Consider the following 25,528-nt stretch of genomic DNA (forward strand, 5'->3'; position numbering starts at 1 on the left):
GGAGCCCCTTTATAAGCAGGGTGATAAGCCCCGTTTCCCCGGGGTTTTCGGTTTTTGCCTGCCGCTGGGTGAATGGGTTCATGCTTTCATTGTCAGGCTTGGGTTGGAGTTATGCGGTCACTTCTACTCTTAGATCAGGAGGGCCCAATAGAAAGCCAGGGAGGGTTTAAGTGGGGAAGTGAAATGTGATTTACATTTTATAAAGTTCCCCTGGGCTCTGCTCAGTGACAAGAGGGCGCTGGCGGGGGCCAGAGTGAAGGCAGGGGCACGAGGGGCACAGAATGGGTGCCAGGAGCGAGCAACGTGGGGCCTTCGGTTGAAGCTCCCTCACCGGTCCCCCCTTCCGTGGGGTCCTCCCGGCCAGGAGAGGTGCCCCAGCGGCGCAGCCCCACCAGGCCTGACCTTGAGCGAGGCCAGTCTGGCTTCCGGCCACGAGACTGGATCTGAAATGGTGGAGAAATGCTGGTATTTCCCGGCTGACGTGGAAGGGATCAGGTTACCTTCTGGTCCCGCGGGCGGAGCGGGCTCTCCTAGGAACGGGTGGCAAGGAGCGGGGACTGAGGGAGGGGCCCCAGCCGGCAGGCCGACGGGGTACTGGGCGGAGCGCGGCCGGCAGCTCGGGACCGACCGGAGAGGGAGGCCGGGACGTGGAGCTGGTGGGGGGTGGCCGGCGCCAGACCGCCCGGGCCGGGGGCGGGGCAGACGCTGCGCGGGAACCAGGGGCCGGAGAAGGGGGCGGGGGGCGGGGGGCCCCGTCCCGGAGGCGGGGCGGGTGACCTCTGAGCCGCAGGGAGCAGATCGGGGCCGGGCGGGGGCAGGTCTGGGCGCGACGGAGGAAGCCCACCGCGGCCCCGACGCCAGAGCCAGAGCGCCAGGCCCCCGGGGTCCCCTCCCCTCTGATTTCGTCCCCGCCCCTCTCCCCCCTGCTTCTCCCTCCCCGGCCCTGCCTCCACGCCCCCGCGGCCCCGGCGGCCGGGCCCCAGCCTCCGCGCGCCATTCCTCCGGCTGCGCGTCCAGCCAGCCGCGCCTGGGCCATGGCGGGCCTGGGGCCGCGACCCGCCAAGGGCTACCGGGTGGTGCTGCTCGGCAGCGTGGCCGTGGGCAAGACGGCGCTCGCCACGCAGTTCGCCTGCGGCAGCTTCCCCGAGCAGTGTGAGCCGTCGGTGGAGGAGCTCTTCAGCAAGGTGATCGAGGTGAACGCGGCGCCCGCCCTGCTGGAGATCGTGGACACGGTGGGCGCCGAGCACCTGGTCACCCTCAAGGACCTGTACATCAAGAACAGCGACGGCTTCGTGGTGCTCTACAGCGTGTGCAGCGAGGCCTCGTTCGAGGCGGTGCGGCCGCTGCGGGAGCGCATGGGCCGGCTGCGGGGGTCCAAGGCCGTGCCGCTGGTTCTCGTGGGCACCAAGGCCGACCTGGACGCCCAGCGCCAGGTGCTGACGGCGCGGGGCCGCGCGCTGGCCCGCGAGTGGCGGTGCCCGTTCCTGGAGGTCACGGCCAAGAGCAAACTCATGGTAGACCAGGTGTTCACGCAGGTGGTGCGCGAGATGGAGGCCCTGGCCCCGCCCGAGGAAGAGGTTCCGGCCGTCCCCACCAACGCGCAGGAGACGTGGCCATCGGAAAGGTTCATCGGCTGATGTGCAAACGGTTCATGATTCCTGTATTCATCGCTTTTCTTGATTTCTGAAGCTCACTTTACTCTTCTGCCTTTTTGAAGAAAGTTATCCAGCTGTAAACAAGTGGTTGCTTCTATATATTGACTCAGATCGGTGCTTCAGACTGTCCAGAGCTTCTTAAATATTTTGTTGAAACCTTTGTTTACCTCTGACAGTGCTGGAAGAAGAAATTAAAAATCGATTTTCTTTTCTTGTATGGAGAGAGTATTACCCTTTTCTTCGAGTGGGGTTTGTTGCAGGATTCTTTTTTTTTTTTTTTGGTCATAATTAACACCTTCAAATGTCATCTGACATTTGACATTGATTGAGGAACATGGCCTAAATCGAAGCTTTCCAATCCATGAGGCTTTCATGTGTTCCCCTCTCATTTACAGCCTTGAATTGCAGCAGTAATATTTTCCTCTCTGCGTATTTCTAAATATAGTTATGACATACATAGCATTGGTTTGAAAGGGACGTTGTATACCCTGGGAGGGGAAAAATCAACTGTGTACTCAGGCAAAGACAGTTCAGCTCTGCCTTCAGTTTTGTAATTGACATGTAGTCGATTTCTGCATCTGTAAATTAAGTGAAAATAAAATGACTCTAGAAGTTGATAGTTTTTAATATTTGTCTTTCTAGAACCTAAAGCTACAATTCCTAAAGTCTCCATACACCATACCTTTGCTTTTCAGTTATTCTCCCGGACAAGTTAGTTGCTAGCGTGGAAGCGGCAGCCCATCTTTTTGCGTTTTTGCAGAAGTGCTTTCTGCGGCTAGTGTTATTTTCCCTGTCACTTGCCAGAGTCGGATATGTTGTCTGAATACCTGCCTAGCTTAACAGTGACAGAGGTGCTGAAGTAGAAGCAAAACGTGAAGAAGCTTTTTGTATAGTTTTCACGTAACGATAGAAGAGACTTTTCTTGTACTGGTTTAAAAATATTATTGTTTTATAATTTTAAAAACTGGTATTTGATATGAGTTACTTGTGTTTATTTGCACAAGTTAACAATTTTACCTCAGCCGTTGCAACAAAATTTTCAAATTTACGAACCTAACTTAGCCATTTGAGCAAACTTCTAAAAATAATAAAAAGGAAAGCTCCGTGCCTGCGATCTGAAATCATTTTGTTAAAGGAAAGTTATCTATAAAGTGATGGTTATACAAGGCTCTGGGAGTTTTATTTACATTGTATATGATGTTTGACTAGAAGAATGGATTTTAACACAAAAAATATATTTTAGAACCTAACAGTGCCTGAGAGCCAGTTCGCCCCACAGGAGAGGGCTAGGCTGGGACCTCCCCTGTCTTTTATCCCTTTCTCTTTCCCCTGGATGTTGGGGGCTGGGGCAGTTGGGGTGCTTACTTCTGAAGCCTTGAAACCCAGCTAAGTCACTACTCTCTGACCCTCTGTCTCCTGGGGTCACTCCTCCTGGCAGCATTACCTCACACCCTTTTCCGAACCATCATTTCTCCAAGGGGACGGTTCAAACACAGGGAGGAGGGGCGGGGGCGGTGGGGTGGTAGGCAGGAAGCATCTCCTGGCCTCAGCTTCGTCCAAAGCTGCCCCCTCCTCCTGCAGAAGCAGAGGTTATAGAGCCAAGACTGTTCCCTGACTGGGTGTGGGCGGTGCAGAGAAAGCAGGGTGTGGGGCTGGGGTGGGCGGGTGAACAGCAACCCCTTCCCAGCCCTGAGAGCTGGGGCCCCAGGACTGCCAGCTGGCGACTCCCCTCGCCCTGCCTGCCCTGCCTTTCTGACTCTACCTGCCTATGCTGAGGCCTCCGGGAAGGTTCTGTGTCCCTGGATCCCAGGCCCTCTGGATATCAGGCCTGATCCAGGAAAAAATACATAAATAGCTATTTCTTCCTTTAAATTACTAGAACCATCTCGGACTACCACTCAGATCCAAGCGTCGGCTTAGAGCCCAGGGGTGTTCCCGACTGACTGGTCAACACAGGAATGGTCAGGCTCAGGTGATCCGCTCCTGTGACCTCAGGAATATGTATGAAGCAGCCTTCTGGGTGTAATATGCTCACACACACACACACACACACACACACAAACACACAGATAAAATTAAAGACCCAGACACTAATTTTCTTTCTCTTCCTGCATTTCTAATTTCTAACTTATGCATGTTATTTACAAGTTTCCTGCAGTCCCTCTGGCCTCAACTGAGACCTAAATAACTCCACAGTGAATTTGCAAGTGGCCGATATGACCACTTGTCAGGGTACCATGTTACCCGGAAGCACTGTGCCCAGGTGGAGGGACCCATGAAACTGTGGCAGCCAACCTGATAGCTCGAAAATGGTGTTCAAATCACAAGCCCTTTGTTTAGCACTGGGGAATGTGAAACTGGCTTCCAAAGAGTGAGGAACATTCACTTGCCCACAATCAGGGTGACTGCTTCTGATTCTCCAAATGCCCTGCAACTCAGGGCACGGACAGATCTTTTTCTTGCCAGTGTGTTATGGTTCAGTTTATACTATTCAGAGTGCTGGTGATGCTGAGAATTTTTTTTTTTTGGCCTTGCCACGTGCTTTGTGGGATCTCAGTTCCCTGACCAGGGATTGAACCCAGGCCATGGCAGTGAAAGCGCCGAGTCCTAACCACTGGACCACCAGGGAACTGGTGACGCTGAGAGTTCTTTTGGAGGTTTTTATTTATTTATTTTAATTTCTTTTTTAAAATTTTATTTATTTATTTTTGGTTGCGTTGGGTCTTCGTTGCTGCGCGCGGGCTTTCTCTAGTTGCGGCGAGTAGGCGGTACGCGGGCTTCTCACTGTGGTGGCTTCTCTTGTTGCGGAGCACGAGCTCTAGGTGCGTGGGCTCAGTAGTTGTGACACACGGGCTTAGTTGCTCCGTGGCATGTGGGATCTTCCTGGACCAGGGCTCGAACCTGTGTCCCCTGTATTGGCAGGCAGATTCTTAACCACTGCACCACCAGGGAAGCCCCTGGAGGTTTTTAAATGACATTTGAGTTCCTCTTCTGTGAAATACCCGCTCTTTTTGCCCGCTTTTAAACTTGTGTGATCTGTCATTTTCTTCTTGGTTCTTGGCCTCTGAGACACCCCCAGTGATCCCCGCCTCCTGGTACTCATGCCTTTGTGTGGTTCCCTCCCCTTGAGTCTGGGCAGGACCTAGTGACTCTCTTCTAAGGAATATAACATAACAAGAGTGATGGGGTGTCATTTCCAAGATTATGTTCCACCCCTGCACAAGGATGACACACAAATTTGTGAAGCATTCTATATTTTTTAGTCTTGGAAATATTAAATATGATAGGTAAAGTAAAAGTTTTTAAAAAACTCTAAAAAAAAAAAGATTATGGTCCAGAAACACTGATTTCTATCTTGCTCACCCACTCTGTCTCTTTCTCAGAGCCCTTGTTCCGGGAAAAGCAAGCTGGCCCGTTGTGACTAGCTCAGTGGAGAGCGCCTTGTAGCAAGGAACTGATGTCTCCAGCCCGTAGCCAGAGAGGATCTGACACCCACCAACAGCCTCATGAGGGAGCTCGGGAGGGGGTGTTTTCCCAGTTGAGCCTTGAGATGACAGCCACTCCAGCTGACCCTTTGCTGCGGCCTGGGGGAGACCTTGAGCAGAGGACGCAGCTGAGCCACAGAAACTGGGATGATAAATGTTCATTGTTGTCACCACTACGTCTTAAGGTAATTTGTTATGCAGCAATAGAGAACTAATATAGCTTTTTGGTAACTGGAAATGGGGTGCTGTCACACAAATACCTAAAAGTGCAGGACTGGCTTTGGAACCAGGCTGTGGGCAGAGGCCAGAAGGATTCTGAGGACTGTTAGATAAATGCTACATAACCATGGACAGACCATCAGTGGAAAGCTGGACTTTGAGGATGCTGTCAGTGAGGGTTCAAAAGGAGGTGAACAACAGGGCTTCCTGTTATGTAATGGCAGAAAGCTTAGCAGCTGTGTGCCAAATCTGTAGTTAATGGAGAGCCCCAAAGGTGCCCATTGTTTTTGTTTTTTTTAATGGGCTTTATTTATTTATTATTTACTTACTTATTTATTTATTTTTTATCTTTGGCCGCGTTTGGTCTTTGTTGCTGTGCGGGCTTTCTCTAGTTGCAGTGAGCAGAGGCTACTCTGTTGCGGTGAGCAGGCTTCTCATTGTGGTGGCTTCTCTTGTTGTGGAGCATGGGCTCTAGGGACACAGGCTTCAGTAGCTGTGGCACATGGGCTCAGTAGTTGTGGGCTCTCGAGCACAGGCTCAGTAGTCGTGGCGCACAGGCTTAGTTGCTCCGCGGCATGTGGGATCTTCCCAGACCAGGGCTCAAACCCGTGTCCCCTGCGTTGGCAGGCGGACTCTAAACCACTGCGCCACCAGGGAAGCCCTGGTGACTCTTTTGTGTTTCCCATCGGCCCCCCTTTTTGAACAGGAATGTCTACAGCAGCTCTCCTATGCCAGTTGCGCCATTGTATACGCGGGCTATGTGTGGCAGGGGAGAGGCGGATAACCTTTCTCTTAGTTGCATGGATCCACAGGCCAAGAAAAATTATATTTGAGCAGCTGTTTACTTAAGGAACTACACCAGAGGAGCCTCATCCTCACTAGACTTGATTTAGATGACAAGATGGTAAACTTTAAGCTCATCAAACATGGATGGTTACTAATCTGTTTTATGACGTTAAAGCAACGTTGCACTCCTGAGATAAACTCCAACTGGCTGTTAGTTGCTATAAATTTGATACATTTGATAAGTCGGTTTTCCTAAGATTTTGCTTCATATTTTTGCCTCTGTGTTTATGAATGAGACTTGCCTATAGTTTTCTTACACTGCCGTTGTTTGCATTTGGTATCAATATTATTTTAACATACACAAAAATGTAGCGGGGGACTATTCCCTCTTTTTCTAGTCTCTGTAGGTTCTGTGTGAGATTGAAATGATCTGTTCTTTCAATATTTGGCAGGTATTTCTTGTAAATCCATTATTTTGAAAAGATTTCTAATGTATTTCATTGTTACAGGTTTTACATTTTCTTCTTAATTTAGTTTCCCAGTTTGTATTTTTCCGGGAATCTATACATCCTATGTCTTTTCAGATGTATTGGCATAAAATTGTTCATAACCTCTTACAAGATTTTGAGTAACCGTAGCATCTCTGGTTACATTCTCTGCTTTGTTCCTAGTATTGTTTATTTATGCCCTCTCTCTAGCTCCAGTTCTTTCTTTAGTTCCTTCTCTATCTTTGGTTTACTCCAAAATTCACAAAAGAAAAAGTCGATACGTTCTCAGAAGAGATTCTAAGATGAGTTTAGAATGCAGGACGCTCATTAAGAGACGCTTTTGGGAAGGACACGTATGGAAGGAAGGGAAGGGAACTAGGAGGGCAGAGGGAGAAGTTGAGCAATGCAACCATGATAGTGGCCCCAGCCAACCCCACAGGGGTCTCCGAACTAGAATGGCTCTTCAGGTGTTCTGAGTTGGGTAAGAATGGCCAGGTCTTTATACTCCCCCATCAGGTCAGTCACTGGATGTGTGATATTGAGCAGGCCTGCTCTATACGCTGAGGTAGTCCCTGATTGACAGCTGAAGTCTGTCAATCAACAGCCCTCCCAGCAGCTGAGGCAACAAGCCTGTTGAAGGAGAATCCGGGCAGCGCCTCTGCAGTCCTTCATGGCAATGGTGGCGTAAATAAGTCAGATCTTTATTCTCCTTGGTTTGCTTCCAGTCTAGCTAACTCATGCCTCAAGTTTTTCTTTCTTATAACTTTGCTAGAGTTAGCCTGAAGCAGCCAACACATGCCACTTACTCGTTTTTTTCTAACTGCTTCCTTTACTACATGTACCAGTCAATTCAGAAGAAGGAAACTAGACTAATTATTTCAACAGAGAGAATTCAACATAAAGAATTATTCACCAGGTATCAGAAAACTGAAAAAGCAAAAAGGCGACAATAATTTATCTCACAGCTGGTATTTCAGGAAGCAGCGACCATGCCTAGTGCTGGGGGAACAAAGGTAAGAGGCTGAGATTATTAAAATTTAGAAGCTTAGAGAAGGGATCCTGTAGGAACTGAGAGCCAGACCTCTGAGGAAGGGCCATGCCTGATTTGTGCTGATGCCTCAGCAGCTGGATGGAGGGACCTCAAAGAGCTGAGATCCAACATCTCTGAGGAGAGGGCACCAGGGCGCTGGTGCTGGTATTCCAGAGGAGGAATGCAGCGAGGCTGGTTCTAGAAATGTGGGAAAACTGCAAACCGGAATCCACTGCTGCTCTTGAAATCACCTGCTACTCTCACGGTGAAGCACCATTTCTCTGGCAAACAGAGAAGAATGAGTGCATTTTCCCTCCTGCAGCTTTCCCATCGACATCCATTACCTACTTTGGTGAGATGCTAACAGGCAGCTAGTTGGCAAAGGAGAAATGTGTTTGCAGAGACCCTGCCTTAGCATCAGAAAGCAGAGTGTAGAAGCGTGGGTTTGAAGGAGAGAGAATAATAGCAGTGCCCCTCTTTGACTGCTAAGCGCCCATACATACACTCCTACACACACAACAGCAGAAACAACCTGATGCTTCTACTGAACAAGATGTAACTATTTACTCTAAATTGAAAATGCTCTCCCCCTCATCCCAAACCACGGGGGACACAAAGTCCCAAGAGTCATTGCATCCATCACACGGGGGACACAAAGTCCCAAGAGTCATTGCATCCATCATACGGGGGACACAAAGTCCCAAGAGTCATTGCATCCATCACTGGGACACAGTTACAATCTCCATCTCTGGACGGCGTTAATGACTCCATAAATTCAGGCCCAGTCCCATATGAATATGCTGTTACCGAAAGACTAATATTTAAGGTTCACCACCACTTGCAATCCTTCTATAAAATACTGGGAAGAAGGAGAGAAAGAAGCTATCAGTGATATGCACACACAGCCACATAACATGAAAGGAAGAACATTTTCATGGCTGCCATAGGCATTGTTTCTCTAACCCATCATGAGGCCATAGTTGATTTTTAAATTGTGATAAAGTACACATAACACAAATTTTGCCATTTTAACCATTTTTAAGTGTGCCGTTTTGTAGTGTTAAGTATATTCATGTTGTTGTGCAACCAATCCCCAGAACTTTCTCATTTGTAAACTGGAACTCTGGATCCATTAAACAACAACTTGCTCTTTGCCACTTCCCCCTCCTCCCTGTGCCTATAGCACCCACCATCCCACTTTCTGTCTCTGTGAATTTGACTACTCTAGTACCCCAGAGAAGTGGAGTCAAACAGTATTTGTCTTTTTGTGACTGTCTTATTTCACTTGGAGTGATAGCCTCAAGGATCATAATGTTGTAGCTTATGTCAGAATTTTCTTTCTCTTTAAGGCTGAGTAACATTCCATTGTCTTATGTACACATATACATGTGTATGTATAGACCACATTTTATTTATTCATTCATCCATCAGTGGACACTCGGGCTGCTTCCACCTTTTGGCTATTGTGAACAGTGCTGCTAAGAACGTGGGTGTGCAAATCTTCTCTTCTGCTTTCAATTCTTTTGGATATATACTCAGAAGTGGACTTGCTGGACCCTATGGTAAATCTAGGCTGAAGTTTTTAGGGCTCACAATCCTGTTTTCCATAGCAGTCCATCCTCAGCAACGCCAGCAGCGCACACACGCTCCAAGTATTCCACATCCTCAGGGCCACTTGTAATTGTCTTTTTTTTTTCCCCATAGAAGTCATTCTAATGGGTGTGAGGTGATACCTCATTGTAGTTTTGATTTGCATTTCCCTAAAGATTAGTGATGTTGAGCTTCTTTTCATGTGCTCACTATTTGTATTTCTTCTTTGGAGAAATGTCTGTTCAAATTCTTTGGCCATTTTTTAAATCAGATTGTATTTTTGTTGTTAAATTTCAGGAATTCTCGTTAAATTCTGGATGTTAATCTCTCATGAGGTATGTGATTTGCAAATTTATTTCCCATTCTGTGGGTTGCCTTTTTACTCTCTTGATAATGTCTTTTTAAAAAATAAATTTATTTATTTATTTTGGCTGCGTTGGGTCTTCGTTGCTGGGCGCGGGCTTTCTCTAGTTGCGGCGAGCTGGGGCTACTCTTCGTTGCGGTACGCAGGCTTCTCATTGCAGTGACTTCTCTCGTTGCAGAGCACAGGCTCTAGGCGTGCGGGATTCAGTAGTTGTGGCTCGCGGGCTCTAGAGCACAGGCTCAGTAGTTGTGGCTCAGGGGCTTAGTTGCTCCTTGGCATGTGGGATCTTCCTGGACCCGGGCGCGAACCCGTGTCCCCTGCACTGCAGGCGGATTCTTCACCACTGCGCCACCAGGGAAGTCCCTTGATAATGTGTTTTGATGCACAAAATTTTAAATTTTTCATGAAATCCATTGTTCAGTTTTTCTTTTGTTGCCCGTGCCAAGAAATCACTGCCGAATCCGAGGCTGCGAAGACTCTGACCTACAGGAACACGGGGTGGGTCTATTCTGCTTGCTGGTCTGTGTTTGTCTTCATGCCAGCATTACACTCTTCTGGGCACCAGAGCATTGCAGCAGTTTTGACATCAGGAAACGTGCCTTCCAGCTGTGTTCCTTTTCAAGGTTGCTTTGGCTCTTTGGGATCTCTTGACACTCCATGTGAATTTGAGGATGTTTTTTGCTATTTCTGAAAAAATGCCATTGAAATTTTCATAGGGATTGAATTGAATCTGTAGATTGTTTTGTGTAGTATTGACATGTTAACAGTATGAGGTCTTCCAATCCATGAACACGGAATGTTTCCATTTATTTGTGTCTTTAATTTTTTCAGCAATTTATTGTTGTCTTCATGGTACAAGTCTTTTTTTTTCTTCTAAAGGTCATTTTATTGTAAAACCATAAATACAACACTGACATGAAATCATTTAAGCAACTGATCTTCTCTAACCATTAAAAGGATGTCTTTTTGCCTTGGCATCAACCAACCGGGAAATAATGTTGCAAGAATTCGGCGGGTAGGGGGTGCTGAATTCTGGGCTGAGGCTTTTGGCGATTTAAGGAAACAAGTGGAACCTTCCTCTTCTCCTCGGGAATGTCCCACTTTTGGACAAGAACAGACAGGTAAAAACAGCAACATTTAAACAGCTCAGTTTTAAATTTTATTATTATTTTGTAAAAATTTTTTTTTCTGTTCCTTTCCTCCATTTGACACGAGGGGGGGAATTCCATGGGCATAGCCTATTATTTCATTTTTTTTGCTGTAAAATTAATCCCTTGATCAAAGAAATGTTCTGTGGGATAGCATGAAGGTCCATAAGGCATACTGTAAATCTGTGGACGGTGGTGCTGGCAGAAGCATCACGGGCAGTGAAGGCAAATCTATATCCAGAATAAATGTCTACCCAGTGAGGGCAAATTGCTGCTCCTTCCACAGTGGAAGAGATCCAGTGTAACTGACTTTTCACCAAGTGACTAGTTGGTCCCTTGGGAAATGACACCATATTAGGGGCTCAGTATTAGTCTCTGCTGTTACTCAACAGTGATGACAGCCAAATCAGACTTGGTGAGGCAAAGTCCATGATGCTGAGCCCCTTCATAGCCCCTGTCCCTGCCTCCTTGGCTGTTTTGTACATGGGCCCATTGAACGAGCACTTGGATGGCTGGCTGAAGAGGCTGAACTGCTATGCACAGGATGGACTGTCTTGCTCAAGTGATTTATTTAATTTTTTAATCTTTTGGCCATGCCGCATGGCATGTGAGATCTTAGGTCCCCGCCAGGGGTCGAACCTGCACCCCCTGCAGTGGAAGCACAGAGTCTTAACCACTGGACCACAAGGGAAGTCCCTTGCCCAGCTGATTCTTGTGAGCCTCCTCTGCAGTAGGTGACTTTGGGTGGGTATTCACATATGGTAAATTTTCTTCACAGTCTATGCCTATACAGAGAGGTCCACCCTCATGTCTCCTCCCTAGATTACCTCTTCACCGATTTTTTTTTAACATCTTTATTGGAGTATAATTGCTTTACAATGGTGTGTTAGTTTCTGCTTTATAACAAAGTGAATCAGCTATACATATACATATATCCCCATATTTCCTCCCTCTTGCCTCTCCCTCTCACCCTCCCCCGATCTTCCAGTCTTGTTTTTTCCAAATCTCTGATGATCCAGCCAAGCCATTAGCAACTGTCCACGAGCAAATGTAGAGCCATACTTCTAGCCATCTTTCAGTCCAGGCAAAGTGGACAACAACCCAAAGGAATGCTTGAAATGGAGACCACTGGGAAGATTTTCCTTCATCACTCTTTTTTATTTTATTTTATTTATTTATTTTTGGCTGTGTTGGGTCTTTGTTGCTGGGGGCGGGCTTTCTCTAGTTGCGGCGAGCGGGGGCTACTCTTCATTGCAGTACGCGGGCTTCTCATCGCGGTGGCTTCTCTTGTTGTGGAGCACGGGCTCTAGGCACACAGGCTTCAGTAGTTGTGGCACGTGGGCTCAGTAGTTGTGGTTTGTGGGCTCTAGAGCACAGGCTCAGTAGTTGTGGCACACGGGCTTAGCTGCTCCGCGGCACGTGGGATCTTCCTGGACCAGGGCTCGAACCCGTGTCCCCTGCATTGGCAGGCGGATTCTTAACCACTGTGCCACCAAGGAAGCCCCATCACTCTCCTTTAGGGCCACCTCTGAGTGGGACTGTAGAGCTGCAGCCATCCACTCCTGGACCATCTGTAAACCAGGATCAAGGTTTTTCCTCCTCAATCTACTGGTCATAAGGACCTTCCTGTGAGGCCATAGGTGTGGATTGTGGGTGAGGAGACACAGCCTATCGGCACATTTCGACAGACTCTTTAGGTACGTGGTCTACCTTCAAAGGCACAACAGTTTTACCAAATGTTTTGCCGTGGAAGCACAGGGCTCACTGGCTTCCCAGCCCACCTAGATGCATACTTACACCAAGGGAGAAGCAGCCCCTGCCATCTGGGAGCTGGCCTGGCGCTCACAGCTACGCCATGGCGTTCTCCTGTTGAACGTAAACAAGTTCACAGAACATGACCTAGATGGATCGAGACAAAAACAAGAGCACCCTGTAATCAGGTGTAAACACAGAAAAAAATGTTTCAAAACCACGAAAAATGACCAAACATTCCCCCTCTCTTATCTACTATGAGTGATGAATGCTTCTTTACCAAGTGCAGCCTTCCCTCCTTATAGATGAGTTACTATGATATTCAAGCATTTAATTTCCCCCACTACCTGACAGCGTCTAATCCTGCTTCCTATTAAACTTTCACCAAAACCACCTTATACAAGCCTGTAACCAAGTGCCTTCTACCATCTTCTTACTGAGACACCCCATGACTCCCAGGTGTGTGGTCAGCAGTGCGGAGTGAAGTCAACTTTTTTTTGCCACCGTCCGTGGCTTGCGGGATCTTAGTTCCCCAACTAGGGATCAAATCTGTGCCCCCTGCAGGGGAAGCATGGAGTCCTAGCCACTGGACCACCGGGGAAGTCCCCGGAGTAAAGTCAACTTGTTCAGTGACAGGTGTGCTCCTCTGGTCTTTAGCTGGAGGGCAGTGACATCACCCACACCTCACCTGTTACCACAGGTGGTAAGGCCACATTATTTCTAGCAGCAAAACCTGGGGCAGTCAGGGTGCGGGGAGCAGAACCACGGGAGGTAATCTAAGCAAGGCTGACTTACTAAACTTGATCAGGAAGAGCTGGAGGAACAAGGTCTGGGCTTGGCCTCTGGGAACACTTCCAGAGTAACAAAAACTGCCTGGGGTGGGGGTGGGGCTTCCGCCCTCTGTGCACACTTCCAGAGTAACAAAAACTGCCTGGGGTAGGGGTGGGGCTTCCGCCTTCTGGAACACTTCCAGAGTAACAAAAACTGCCTGGGGTGGGGGTGGGGCTTCCGCGCTCTGGACCTGCCTCTAGAGTCACGAGTTTGCAAAACATCCAGAGCTACCATTCCAGGTTCTGGCGCCCAAACAGAGATGCTTCTGCTGCTACTCTCACTGCTGCCCCCGCCTGCCAGCACCCGGGCAGCTCGGAGGAGACACGGGAACATGCTCAGAGAGTCCTCATCGCTTCACGACCTTGCTCGTCGGCAGCAAAGAGCAAAGAGCAGCAGGGGCATGGCCTCCACGCCCTTTCCCACTTCCAAAGCTTCTGGAATATCATGCAGTTTGCCGACTCCAATTCCCATGCAGATCTGAGACGGAGGAAGTGCGGACACGCGGCTGTAGCAATTCCCCCAACGCGGCCTCGAGCAGCTGCACGACCCACTTCCAGATTTCTCTTTTTCTTTTTTTAACAAAACCAAACTTTTGGGCTTAACCCCACAGGGTCCGGACTTCTGACTGGCGCGGGCAAGAGCAGGGTCTCCCCGGGATCTGGGTCTGGGACTCTGACTGGGCTCCGCAAGCAGAAGCCCAGGTATCAGCTGCGGCAGAAAGGGCTCCTGGGGCTCCCTCGGAAAGGCCTACCCTGCCTTGCCCTGTCGGGGGAGGGGGCTGCGTGGGCAGTGTGGGTACAACTAGTCAACGGTGGTTTCAGGTGAAATGGGGACAGACACTCAGTTCCAAAGGCATGAAGGCCCCGGAGCCGTCTGAAGGTATCTTGGGGAGGGCAGGCACTGGGGCGCTGAGAAAGCCCACAGGGGATATCTCTCCAGATTCCATCTGTGCAGGCAGTGAACCCCCGGCCTCTCCCGGACGGGCCTCTAGCACTTTCCTTGAACCACAACACAGGAGGTCAGGGCTTCCTGGGGTGCGGACACCGGAGCGCGAACTCTCAGACGTCCTGTTACACATGCGTGTTGTGAAGTCACACTCGGCTAGTTAGTGAGGCCCGCCCGCATTCCAGGGAGGACCGCAGGCCGCAGGGGAGACCTCGCACCCGGGTTGGCAGCCGTGGGCGGGGCGAGGAGGGGCTGCGCATTCCAGCGGGCGGAGGCGGGTCCCGTGGCCCGGCTGGCTGACCGCGCCTCCCGCCGGCCTGGCCGCGCCTCCCGCCCGGCCGCCAATGCGCCTGCGCCTGCGCGGGGGCGGGGCTGCGTAGAATCAGCTTTTATGGAAAGTTGGTGTCAGTGGCGGGATCGCGGTCTGTTACGCAGAGAGGCCGGGACGCGGGAAGTCTGGGCTGCTGTGGGCCGGGAGGCAGGGGACGGGCCGGGCCACGAAGGGCCCCCGACGCCGGCCCCCACTAGGTGTTTGTGCTGCGGCGGCGGCGGAGGGGCCATCTCTGGGACGAAGACGCATTCAGGTGGCGGGGAAGGAGCCTCTCGGGGCAGCGACTTCGGTACCTCCTTGGTGACTTGGAGGGAGGGGCGTGTCCAGAGGAGGACGTCCTTGCTCAAGGTGTAAGGTGACACTGCCGGGGAGGGGAGGAGTGGGGAGGCCCATCCCGCGTGGGAGCAGGGCGGTGAGCTTTTTGGATTCCGAGGCTTCAAAACACAGTCCGACACCTCAGAGGGAGGGGACGCCGACCGCACCTCAGAGGGAGGGGACGCCGACCGCGCCCCAGAGCCCGCCCTGCCTCGGGTTGAGAATTGAGTCCTGCCTCGGGTTGAGAATTGAGTTTTTTGGTTTTGTTTTTATTTTTGAGGTGGGTAGTAAGATAAAAGCCATCACCTTATTTAAATGTTATATGGAATATTAATAGAACTCCCCTTGACAAAGTTATTTAGTTGTTACAGATCAAAATACGGTTCTGAGGTTGGTTTTGGGTTTATTTTATTTGGAAGCGTGTGGCCGGCCGGTATAGCTGATGAAGTAGAGAAGCCACAAATCAACATAAACTGCAGCTTTTTAAAACAAGCTGAAAAGATAATCCTTCCTAAAATTGCAAAAGGTAAAACCTTTCAGAAAAGAGTTCCCCATACACCACTATCAAAAACCAGGATCTAAAAAAGGACTTAGGGGACTTCCCTGGTGTTGCAGTGGTTAAGAATCTGCCTGCCAATGACACGGGTTCGAGTCCTGATCTGGGAAGATCCCACATGCTGCGGAGCAGCTAAGTCTGTGCGCCACAACTACAGAGCCTGTGCTCTAGAGCCCGTGAGCCACAACTGCTGAGCCCATGCACCACAACTACTGAAGCCCACGCCCCTAGAGCCCGTGCTCTGCAGCAAGAGAAGCCATGGCAATAAGAAACTCACACACCGCAACAAAGAGTAGACCCTGCTCACCGCAACTAGAGAAAGCCATCGCGCAGCAACAGAGACCCAATGCAGCCAAAAATAAATAAATTAATTAATTTTTTAAAAAACCACTTAAAAATAAAAAGGACTTAGGCTTGATAGGTTTTCTGTTCCAGTGCTGATGCTACCTTTAAAATATTCGAGAGGTCAGACTGAATAGAGGGATCTGCTAAACACCTTTTAAAATACACTTGCAGGGCTTCCCTGGTGGCACAGTGGTTGAGAGTCTGCCTGCCGATGCAGGGGACACGGGTTCGTGCCCCGGTCCGGGAAGATCCCACATGCCTTGGGGCGGCTAGGCCCGTGAGCCATGGCCACTGAGCCTGTGCGTCCGGAGCCTGTGCTCTGCAATGGGAGAGGCCACAACAGTGAGAGGCCTGCAAAACTCGGTGTTGTTTCTCATTGTGCTGATTTTGCCTTTCCTCTTAACAGAATTCTTGGGAGAGAAGTTAAAAAAGTAGATGTGCTATAGATGTGCTAACAGCTAGTTAACACAGCTTTAAAATAAAATTCATTCAGACAAATGTAAAATCACTTTCTTTGTGCTCAATTTACTGATGCAAATGTCTACTAAAACTAACATTTACAAAACTGGCAGAGCTGAGTTCTAGGGTCTGGATACACAATTAATACCCCAGCGATGCAGGCCCCTCCTCAAGGCATTCCTAGGGAGGTCACAGCTATATTTAGAGTGATACAGAAAGGGCCACAGCTGCAGTTCAGGGCTGCAGATAAGCTTTAAAATATATGAGGCTTCATAGTATTCTGAGCTTACTTGTCAGCTAAATTGTCCAGTGAAAACATTAATTATAACTCTCAGAGCAGGTTCTGCATATTATCTCATCTATACAGCAGTGTCCTGGTGTGCTTCCCCTTCCAGGAAACAAAGTGTCAAAGCGTGAGTATGCCAGACAGGGAGAAAGTTTTCAAATAAGTAACCACTGGTTTGAGGCTCAATTCTTCTTTTTTTCTTTCTTTAAAAGACACTGATTTGGTAATTCAGAGCTCAAATATTTACTCATTACAAGCACAGAATGTGATTAAGAAAATCAATTATATTTTTAAAAACCATCCTTGCATTTCAGCCATTTTGAAGATCTTAGAAGGCTAAAGGGCTGACTGATAAGGACCAGATATCATACTGGTGGGAACAGCTGAGCACCCCTGTTCTCCGCCCATGGATCTTGCAGGGCCAAGGCCACGGCACAGGCTGGTCCTCTACCCAGCCAGCACCAAGGCCCCCATCTGGGGACACTGAAGTGGTGGCACAGGACCTCATTGGAGATTCCACCTCAGGCTAGTCTCCACCTCATGCTGGACCTGAGTGCACACCTAGTCCACCTGGGCCTCACTCTTTGCTGGGACCTCCAGGCCCCAGCACCGCCCCTAGCAGGCCAGTGTGTGCCCTGCACTGTCAGCCCCTCAATGCACCTGCTGAAGCTTCCACCACCACCCAATGTGCTTGCCAAGGTCCGGGTGGCCCTGCAAGGCATGAAGATCTTGTGGAATTTTATCCCCCCCCATTAAACTACCATTCAAGAGTGAGGATAAAATGAAAATATTTTCAGAGAAACAAAAATGGAAAGTGTTAGTAACAGACTGTGATTAAAGTATGCACTTCAGGAAAAAGAACGTTCAGAACGAAGATTTGAGAAGAATGGTGAACGAAACAGATGAGGCAAGACCCAGAGAAGTCAGTGAACAAACTGAGTCTGGGTGATCCCATTATTTCAGCCTATTAGACAACAAAAAAAGAACCTCCACATTCCAAGGAGTGACACGAGAACCCTTCTGCATACAACTTATTAAGAAGTGTCCGACTGATTCGGGGACCATATCACTCTCAGCAGGCTATTGAAGAGGAAGTTTATGGTAATGGTGGCCTAGGTAGTCTAGAACTGCCTGCCAAAGACAAGTGAACTGATGAACAAGATCTAGAAAACATATTCTTCAGAGCACCAGAGAGCTTACAAGATAACAACCCAGAGAAAACAACCCAGGCAGCATCACACAGTAGGAATCCGGAGAAGTGAGTCTGGCAGTTGGGAAAGCTTTTTCCCTAGGGACAAATCCAGGAGACATGGAAGGCTGTGCTGCATCCTTGAAAGCCTCAATGGCTTAGAGGTGTTTATCTGTAGAGATGACCAATGATGACTCCTGAACACACAGTTGCTCCTTCCATAAGGAGGCGAGTCTGTTTCCTTTCCCTTAGAATCTGACTTCCTTTGACTAATAGAACGTGGCATTAAGTGATACTGTGTCAGGTCCAGGTCAATGCCTCAAGAGGACTAGCAGCTCCTCTCTGGTCCTCTTGGGATGCAGTCGCCAGATAAAGAAGTCAAGACTAGACTACTGGATGGTGGGAGACCATATGAAGAGAAAGAGAGAGCTGAAGCCATTCCAGCCTTCCCGGATGAGTGAGTACATGCACATTCCCTCCCCAGCTGAGCTGCATAAGTGGCTTCAGCAGAAGAACTGTCCAGCTAAGCCCAGTCAATACTCAGAGTCATAAGAAATAATACATCTTTTAAATTTAAGCCACTGAGTCTCTGGGTTTCTGTTATGCAGCAACAAATAATCAACAGAGTCTGTGGCCCACCAAGATTGGGGCCCCAGGGAAAACACGTGCTACTTTGAGCTGGAATCTTAAAGGGTTGCACCCTAGAAGTGAGGGTTAACTGGAAGTAAATCAACCTTCAGAGAGTCTGGAGCCCAGCTTTAGGAAAATCTTTTAAGGAAATCTCAAGCCCTGAAATTAGATTAAGCCTGAAAATTAGATTAGATTAAGCCCTCTCTTATGGTTAGTGCTCCCAGGCACCCGGAAAAAAACAATTAAAACTCTTCTGGAGAAAGAGAACAACCTAAGCTTCAAATTGTTTCAGTGATTTATCCAATATGTAAAAAAGATCATCAGGCCCATATGAGAGATGAAGAAAAAAAAAAAACAAGGAAGAAAAAAAAAAACAAGAAACAAAAATATAAGAACAGACCCTAGAGACCCAAGATACTGGTTTAATCAGACACAAACTTTTATTCTGTTCAAAGAAAAAACAAAAAAGCTTGAAAAATTTAGCGGACAACTGAAAACTGTAAAAATCACATAGCATATTTGAAAAAGAATTAAATAGAAAGTCTAGAACTAAAAAATTGAAAAACTTAAATCCCAGTTGGCAAGTTAACTGCAGATTAGACACAGCTCAAGAGAAAAATCAGTGACTCTGAGAGATTTCAAAATAAATTATTCAGAATAAATTTTTAAAAAGTAAATAGGAGAGGTAAGAGAGTAGGTGAGGAAGTCCAACATAGGTGTAATTTGAGTCCCCAAAGAAGGCAGATTAGACCACAAAAAAGCATATTAAGAGCTAATGGCTGGGGACTCCCCTGGTGGTGCAGTGGTTAAGAATCCTCCTGCCAATGCAGGGGACACGGGTTCGAGCCCTGGTCTGGGAAGATCCCACATGCCAAGGAGCAACTAAGCCCCTGCGCCACAACTACTGAGCCTGTGCTCTAGAGCCTGTGAGCCACAACTACTGAGCCCACGTGCCACAACTACTGAAGCCTGTGCCTAGAGCCCGTGCGCCACGACAAGAGAAGCCACTGCAATGAGAAGCCCATGCACTGCAACGAAGAGTAACCCCTGCTCGTCACAACTAGAGAAAGCCTGTGCACAGCAATGAAGACCCAACACACGAAAAATAATAAATAAATAAATAATTTTTTTAAAAAAGAGCTAGTGGTTGAAAATGTTTGAAAATGGGTGAATGACAATATACACAAACAAAACTATGGATTTCAGCAGCATAAATAAAGAGAAACCTATACATAAGATACATCACGATGAAATTACAGAACACCAAAGACAATGTGAGATCTGAAAGCAGTCAGAGGAGAAAAGTACAGTAGTTAGATTAATAACTAGGTTTTTAACAGTAATATTCAGAAGCCAGTAGGAAGATCTCTTTAGCATATTGAAAGAAAACAATTGCCAACCTAGTTATCTTTCACTGTCTTTCAAAAGTGAGGGCCAAATAAAGACATTTTCAGGGAAAAAAAAAGGGATTGGCACTACAAATTCATACTAAAGGAAATTCTAAAAGATGTACTTCAAGCAAAGTGAGAGTGATATAAAAAGGAATAAAGGGTAAAGAATGATCAATATGTGGTAAAATCTAAATGAAGATTGCTATATAAATGGTAATAATTATACAGTATTTGGGGGTTAAAAACAAGATAGAATTAAAACCACAACAATAATAATAGCAGAAGTTTAGAGGAAGGAATATGAAGTTAATGTTTCTTTTTTTAAAATTGAAGTGTAGTTGATTTACAATGTTGTATTAATTTCTGCTGTATAGCAAAGTGATTCAGTTATACATAGATATACATCCTTTTTCGTATTCTTTTCCATTATGGTTTATCACAGGATATTGAATATAGTTCCCTGTGCTGTACAGTAGGACCTTGTTTATCCATTCTATATATAATGGTTTGCATCTGCTAACCCCAAACTCCCAATCCATCCCTTCCCCATCCCCCTTCCCTCTTGGCAACCACAAGTCTGTTCTTTATGTCTGTGAGTCTGTTTCTGTTTCATAGATAAGTTCATTTGTGTCATATTTTAGATTCCATATATAAGTGATATCATATGGTATGTGTCTTTCCCTTTCTGACTTATGAAGTTAATGTTTCTAAAAATCCTTATTTATGGGAAGATAGGAAGGTTTTTAAAAACTATTTATTTATTTATTTATTTGGCTGCATCAGGTCTTAGTTGTGGCACACGGGATCTTTGTTGAGGCACATGGGCTCTTCATTGTGGCATGTGGGCTTCTCTCTAGTTGTGATGCGTGGGCTTCAGAGCATGCAGGCTCAGTAGTTGTGGCACACGGGTTCTCTAGTTGTGGCACACAGGCTCCAGAGCACGTGGGCTCAGAAGTTGTGGCATGCAACCTCTCTAGTTGTGGTATGCAGGCTCAGTAGTTGCAGCACATGGGTTCTCTAGTTGTGTCACGCAGGCTCCAGAGCATGTGGGCTCAGTAGTTGCAGCACGCAGGCTCTCTAGTTGTAGACTGCAGGCTCTAGACCACATGAACTTAGTTGCCCTGCAGCATGTGGGATCTTAGTTCCCCCACCAGGGATCGAACCCGTGTCCCCTGCATTGGAAAGCAGATTCTTAACCACTGGACCACCAGGGAAGTCCTCAGAAAGGTTTTGATTAACTTTAAACTTTGATGAGTTAAGTGCGAATATTAAAAACTTTAGTGTAACAAATAGAATATTTAATCAAAACATGAAAAATAAGAAATATCTACAAGATGACATGAGAGGTGGGAAAAAGAAAATAGGATAAGCAGGACAAATAGAAAGCAGAATATAAGATATTATATTTAGGGAATTCCCTGGCAATCCAGTGGTTAGGGCTCCACGCTTCTGGGGGCACAGGTTCAATCCCTGGTGAGGGAGCTAAGATCCTGCAAGCCATGCAGCCAAAAAAAAAAAAAAAAAAGATATTATATTTAAACTCAATTATAATTTAATTACATTAACTATAAATAGAATAAATTCTCAATTTATGAAAGATTATCAGATTAGATTTAAAAAATCAAACTACTGCTATTATGGGATACACATTTAAAATGTAAAGATGCATAACGTTTGAGGGCTTCCCTGGTGGCGCAGTGGTTGAGAGTCTGCCTGCCGATGCAGGGGACAGGGTTCATGCGCCGGTCCGGGAAGATCCCACATGCCGCGGAGTGGCTAGGCCTGTGAGCCATGGCCACTGAGCCTGCGCGTCTGGAGCCTGTGCTCCGCAAAGGGAGAGGCCACAACAGTGAGAGGCCCGTGTACTGAAAAAAAAAAAAAAAAAAAAGATGCATAACGTTTGAAACAAAGAATAGAAAATTATACTGGTGCAATAATACCTAGAAGTTTGGTATAACCATATCAGTGTTTGACAAATAGGCCTAAACACAGATTTGGAAGGCTAAGGGAAGCAGTCCCCGTTTTGTAGCTCACACAAGTGTTTGCTGACATGCTGACTGACCTATAGATGTGAGGTTATAGCTGGGCCTCAACCTGCTCCACCTTCCCCTAGATCCTCCTTCAGCTTCTCTGACTCCCGGACCAGGTGTGTGTGTTCAGCTCTGTGATGAAGGACGCAACTCTTCTGCAGGATACCCATATCACCAAGGCCAGAGGCAGCAAGAACTGGCGCGGATTTCATTCTGTCTCCATGGGGTGCCAGCTCCTGCTCAGAAAGTGCTTTTCTTCAAACGTCTCCCTGACATGCGAGCACATAGCTCTTTTCTTGTGGCCATTTAATATCACAACTGGTTGATTATTAGCAACCAAGAAAACCTCAATTCCAGTCTTAGTTTGCTAGGGTTATTATTATTATTATTTTTAAAGATGATTTCATCTAGAACCAATGATCTCTTTTTTAAAAAATTTAATTTATTTATTTTTGGCTGTGTTGGGTCTTTGTTGCTGCCTGTGGGCTTTCTCTAGTTGCGGTGAGTGGGGGCTACTCTTTGTTGCAGTGCGCGGGCTTCTCATTGCGGTGGCTTCTCTTGTTGTGGAGCACGGGCTCTAGGTGCACAGGCTCAGTAGTTGTGGCGCATGGGCTTCGTTGCTCCGTGGCATGTGTGATCTTCCCGGACCAGGACTCAAACTCATGTCCCCTGCATTGGCAAGCGGATTCTTAACCACTGCACCCCCAGGGAAGTCCCCGCTAGGGTTATTATAACAAAGCACCACAGATTGGGTGGCTTAAACAACAAAAATTCATTTTCTCACAATGATGGAAGCTGGAAGTCTGAGACTGAGGTGCTGTCAGGGCTGGTTTCTCCTGAGGCCTCTCTCTGGACCTAAAGATGACTGTCTTCTCCCTGTGTCCTCACATGGTCTTCTCTCTGTGTCTGTGTCCTAATCTCCTCTTTTTATGAGAACACCAGTCATAATGGATTAGGGCCCACCTTAATATCCATATTTTAATATAATTACCTTTTTAAAGACCCTCCCTCCATATACAGTCACACTTTGAGGAACTAGGAGTTAAAATGTGAACATATAAATTTTGGAATGCAGTTCAGTGCATAACAATTCCTGGAAGGATCTGCTGGATCTCATCCTCCAGCTAAAGTGTATTAAAGCTAGAGCACTGCAGTTGTTCTTTAAGAAACAAAGTTCAGGGCTTCCCTGGTGGCAGAGTGGTTAAGAATCCACCTGCCAACGCAGGGGACACGGGTTCAAGATCTGGTCCAGGAAGATCTCACATGCCGCGGAGCAACTAAGCCCCATGTGCCACAACTCCTGAGCCTGCACACCTAGAGCCCATGCTCCACAACAAGAGAAGCCACTGCAATGAGAAGCCTGCACACCGCAATGAAGAGTAGCCCCCGCTCACTGCAACTAGAGAAAGCCCACGTGCAGCAACAAAGACCCAGTGCAGCCAAAAATAAAATAAATAAATTAAAAAACAAAAACATTCACTTAAAAAAAAAGAAACACAGTTCAGCTTAGGATTCATAAACATCCCAATGTATTTCCAAGGAGAAGAGGCATCTTACCATCAAAAATGACAAAGCACACAGGAAGTGAAACACCATGAGAGCACGCCAGCAGAATCATATAAACTGGATAGAATGGGATTATCAGACACAGAATTATACTTTATATTTTTAAAGAGATGAAATCAACTTTTAGTTACTACCGCACCACTATAATTTTCTACTCTTTGTTTCAAACCTTATGCATCTTTACATTTTAAATGTGTGTCTCATAACAACAGTAGTTGGATTTTAAAAATCTAATCTGATAATCTTTGTTTCATAAATTGAGAATATATTCCATTTATAGTTAATGTAATTAAATTATAATTGGGTTTAAATATAACATCTTTTTGTTGTTGTTGCTGTTTTTTTTTTTTTGGCCACACGTCTTGCAGGATCTTAGTTCCCCCACTGGGGGTTGAACCTGTGCCCCCAGTATTTACTTTATATTTTTCCTTAAATTGGTAAGGAAATGACCCTAAATAATGACTATGGAGATTTGTAAGAGATTCAAGTAGACCTTCTAGAAATGAAAGTTATAAGAATTCAACTAAAATTAAACACTAACTAAATGGCTTAATAACCAGACACAGCAGCAGTATGAATAAAACTGGCATAACTCAGATATCCTTGTCCCTGGAGAAAATCTCAAAGGATCTACAGATAAGTGACAATTAATATGTGACTTTAGTAAAGTTGCTGGTTTATAAAAGTTTTCTTACAGAAAGGATTCTGGGAAGATGGCAGGGTAGGAAGCCCCCAAATCTGTCTTATCACCTAGCCAACAATTGCCCTGGCAGAATCTGTCCAATGTTACTATCTGGGGACTCCATAGTCTACTGAAGGCTTTCAGCATGCAGGCAAAGGCTTGGACAGTAAGTTGCATGTAACTTTAGTCATTTTCAGGTCTTAGCACAGCAGATGCCTGTCCTCCAACCTCAGCCCTGTGGGAGCCAGCTGTGCACACCCTCCATACAGCCTGCAGGGTCAGGGTGGGCCCAAAGGACCCTGTCTACCCAACAGTGGAGACGTATGCTCCAGCTACTCTTGTGATCACAGGGGTCCAAAGAGGGAGGCAACCTTTGATGTTGCCCCTCCCCGATTATTGCAATCCACCCCCCTCCAGCCAAAGTGACTTCCAGGGGATATAATAGGCCAGTGCCCTTCCCACTTTCATTTTTCTTTTTCCTCTGTTGGGAGCCGGATATTGGAGACTAGGGCACTCAAAAACAATTACATATACAGTGACAGCCAGAAGATGACTGCACATGCCCAGGACAGATGCAGGCTCAGAAAAGAGCGGAGAAGACCTTAAGTTTACACTTTATGCTAAAGACAACCCTCAAGAGAACAAAAATAACCAAATCCCCCAGGAAACTCTGGGGAAGGGGGAGCATCTGATTTCCAGAGATACCACAATAGATTCAAATGTCCAGTTTTCAACAACAGCAACACAAGGCAAAGAAAGAAAAGTATGGCCCATTCAAAGGAAAAAGAAATCAACCAAACAGTTCCTGGAAAAGATCTGATGGCAGATCTCCTAGACAAAGACTTTAACACAACTATCTTAAATATGCCCAAAGAAATAAGATGTGGAAAAAGTCAAGAAAATGATGTATAAACAAAATGGAAATGTCAAGAGGTAGGAAACCTGAAATGAAACCCAAAAAATTCTGGAGCTAAAAATGTATGATAACTGAAATGAAAAATTTGCCAGAGGGATTCAAAGGCAGATTTAAGTAGGCAAAAGAAAGTCAGTGAGCTGGAAGATAGGGCAATGGAAATTACCAAGTCTGAAAAACAGACAAAAATAGAGGAAAAGTGAACAGAATCTAAGGGATCAGTCAGAAACTATCAAGTGGACCAATATACACATTGTGAGAGTCACAGAATAAGAAAGGGAAAAGCATCAGAGAGAATATTTGAAGAAATAATGACTGAAATCTTCCCAAATATGATGAAACATGTGGATATAAATGTCCAAGAAGCTCAATGAACTCCAAATAAGATGAATGCAGAGAGCCACACCCACACCTGCTATAATCACACGTTGGATAGAAAGACAAAGCATCTTGAAAGCAGCAAGAGAAGTGCCTCGTCACATACAAGGGATCCTCAATAAGATCTAAAGTGGATTTCTTACCAGAAACGTTGGAGGCCAGAA

At 46.7% G+C, this 25,528-nt stretch overlaps 2 protein-coding genes across 2 annotated transcripts in view; both read left to right on the forward strand.

Moving 5' to 3' along the window:
• The first annotated feature begins 760 nt into the window (after positions 1 to 760).
• LOC132523629 (ras-related protein Rap-2a-like) lies at positions 761 to 2,270 on the forward strand. The gene has a single exon (XM_060155092.1). It carries the CDS (start codon positions 1,035 to 1,037, stop codon positions 1,635 to 1,637), a length of 603 nt encoding a protein of 200 aa, XP_060011075.1. The 5' UTR covers positions 761 to 1,034; the 3' UTR covers positions 1,638 to 2,270.
• Positions 2,271 to 7,622: 5,352 nt separating this feature from the next.
• The window catches only part of LOC132515178 (uncharacterized), a 28,546-nt gene continuing 10,640 nt past the window's right edge, over positions 7,623 to 25,528 (forward strand). The window contains exons 1-2 of the mRNA XM_060141279.1: positions 7,623 to 7,646; positions 14,822 to 14,979. Coding sequence (XP_059997262.1) covers positions 7,623 to 7,646; positions 14,822 to 14,979 — 182 coding nt within the window. The remainder of the gene's footprint in view (positions 7,647 to 14,821; positions 14,980 to 25,528) is intronic.

This window comes from Lagenorhynchus albirostris, chromosome 1 (assembly GCF_949774975.1).
Source record: "Lagenorhynchus albirostris chromosome 1, mLagAlb1.1, whole genome shotgun sequence".
Classification (NCBI taxonomy): Eukaryota; Metazoa; Chordata; class Mammalia; order Artiodactyla; family Delphinidae; genus Lagenorhynchus; species Lagenorhynchus albirostris.

What these genes read in the sequence shown, in the direction of transcription:
- LOC132523629 (XM_060155092.1), top strand. Translation starts at nt 1,035, where the DNA reads ATGGCGGGCCTGGGGCCGCGACCCGCCAAGGGCTACCGGGTGGTGCTG.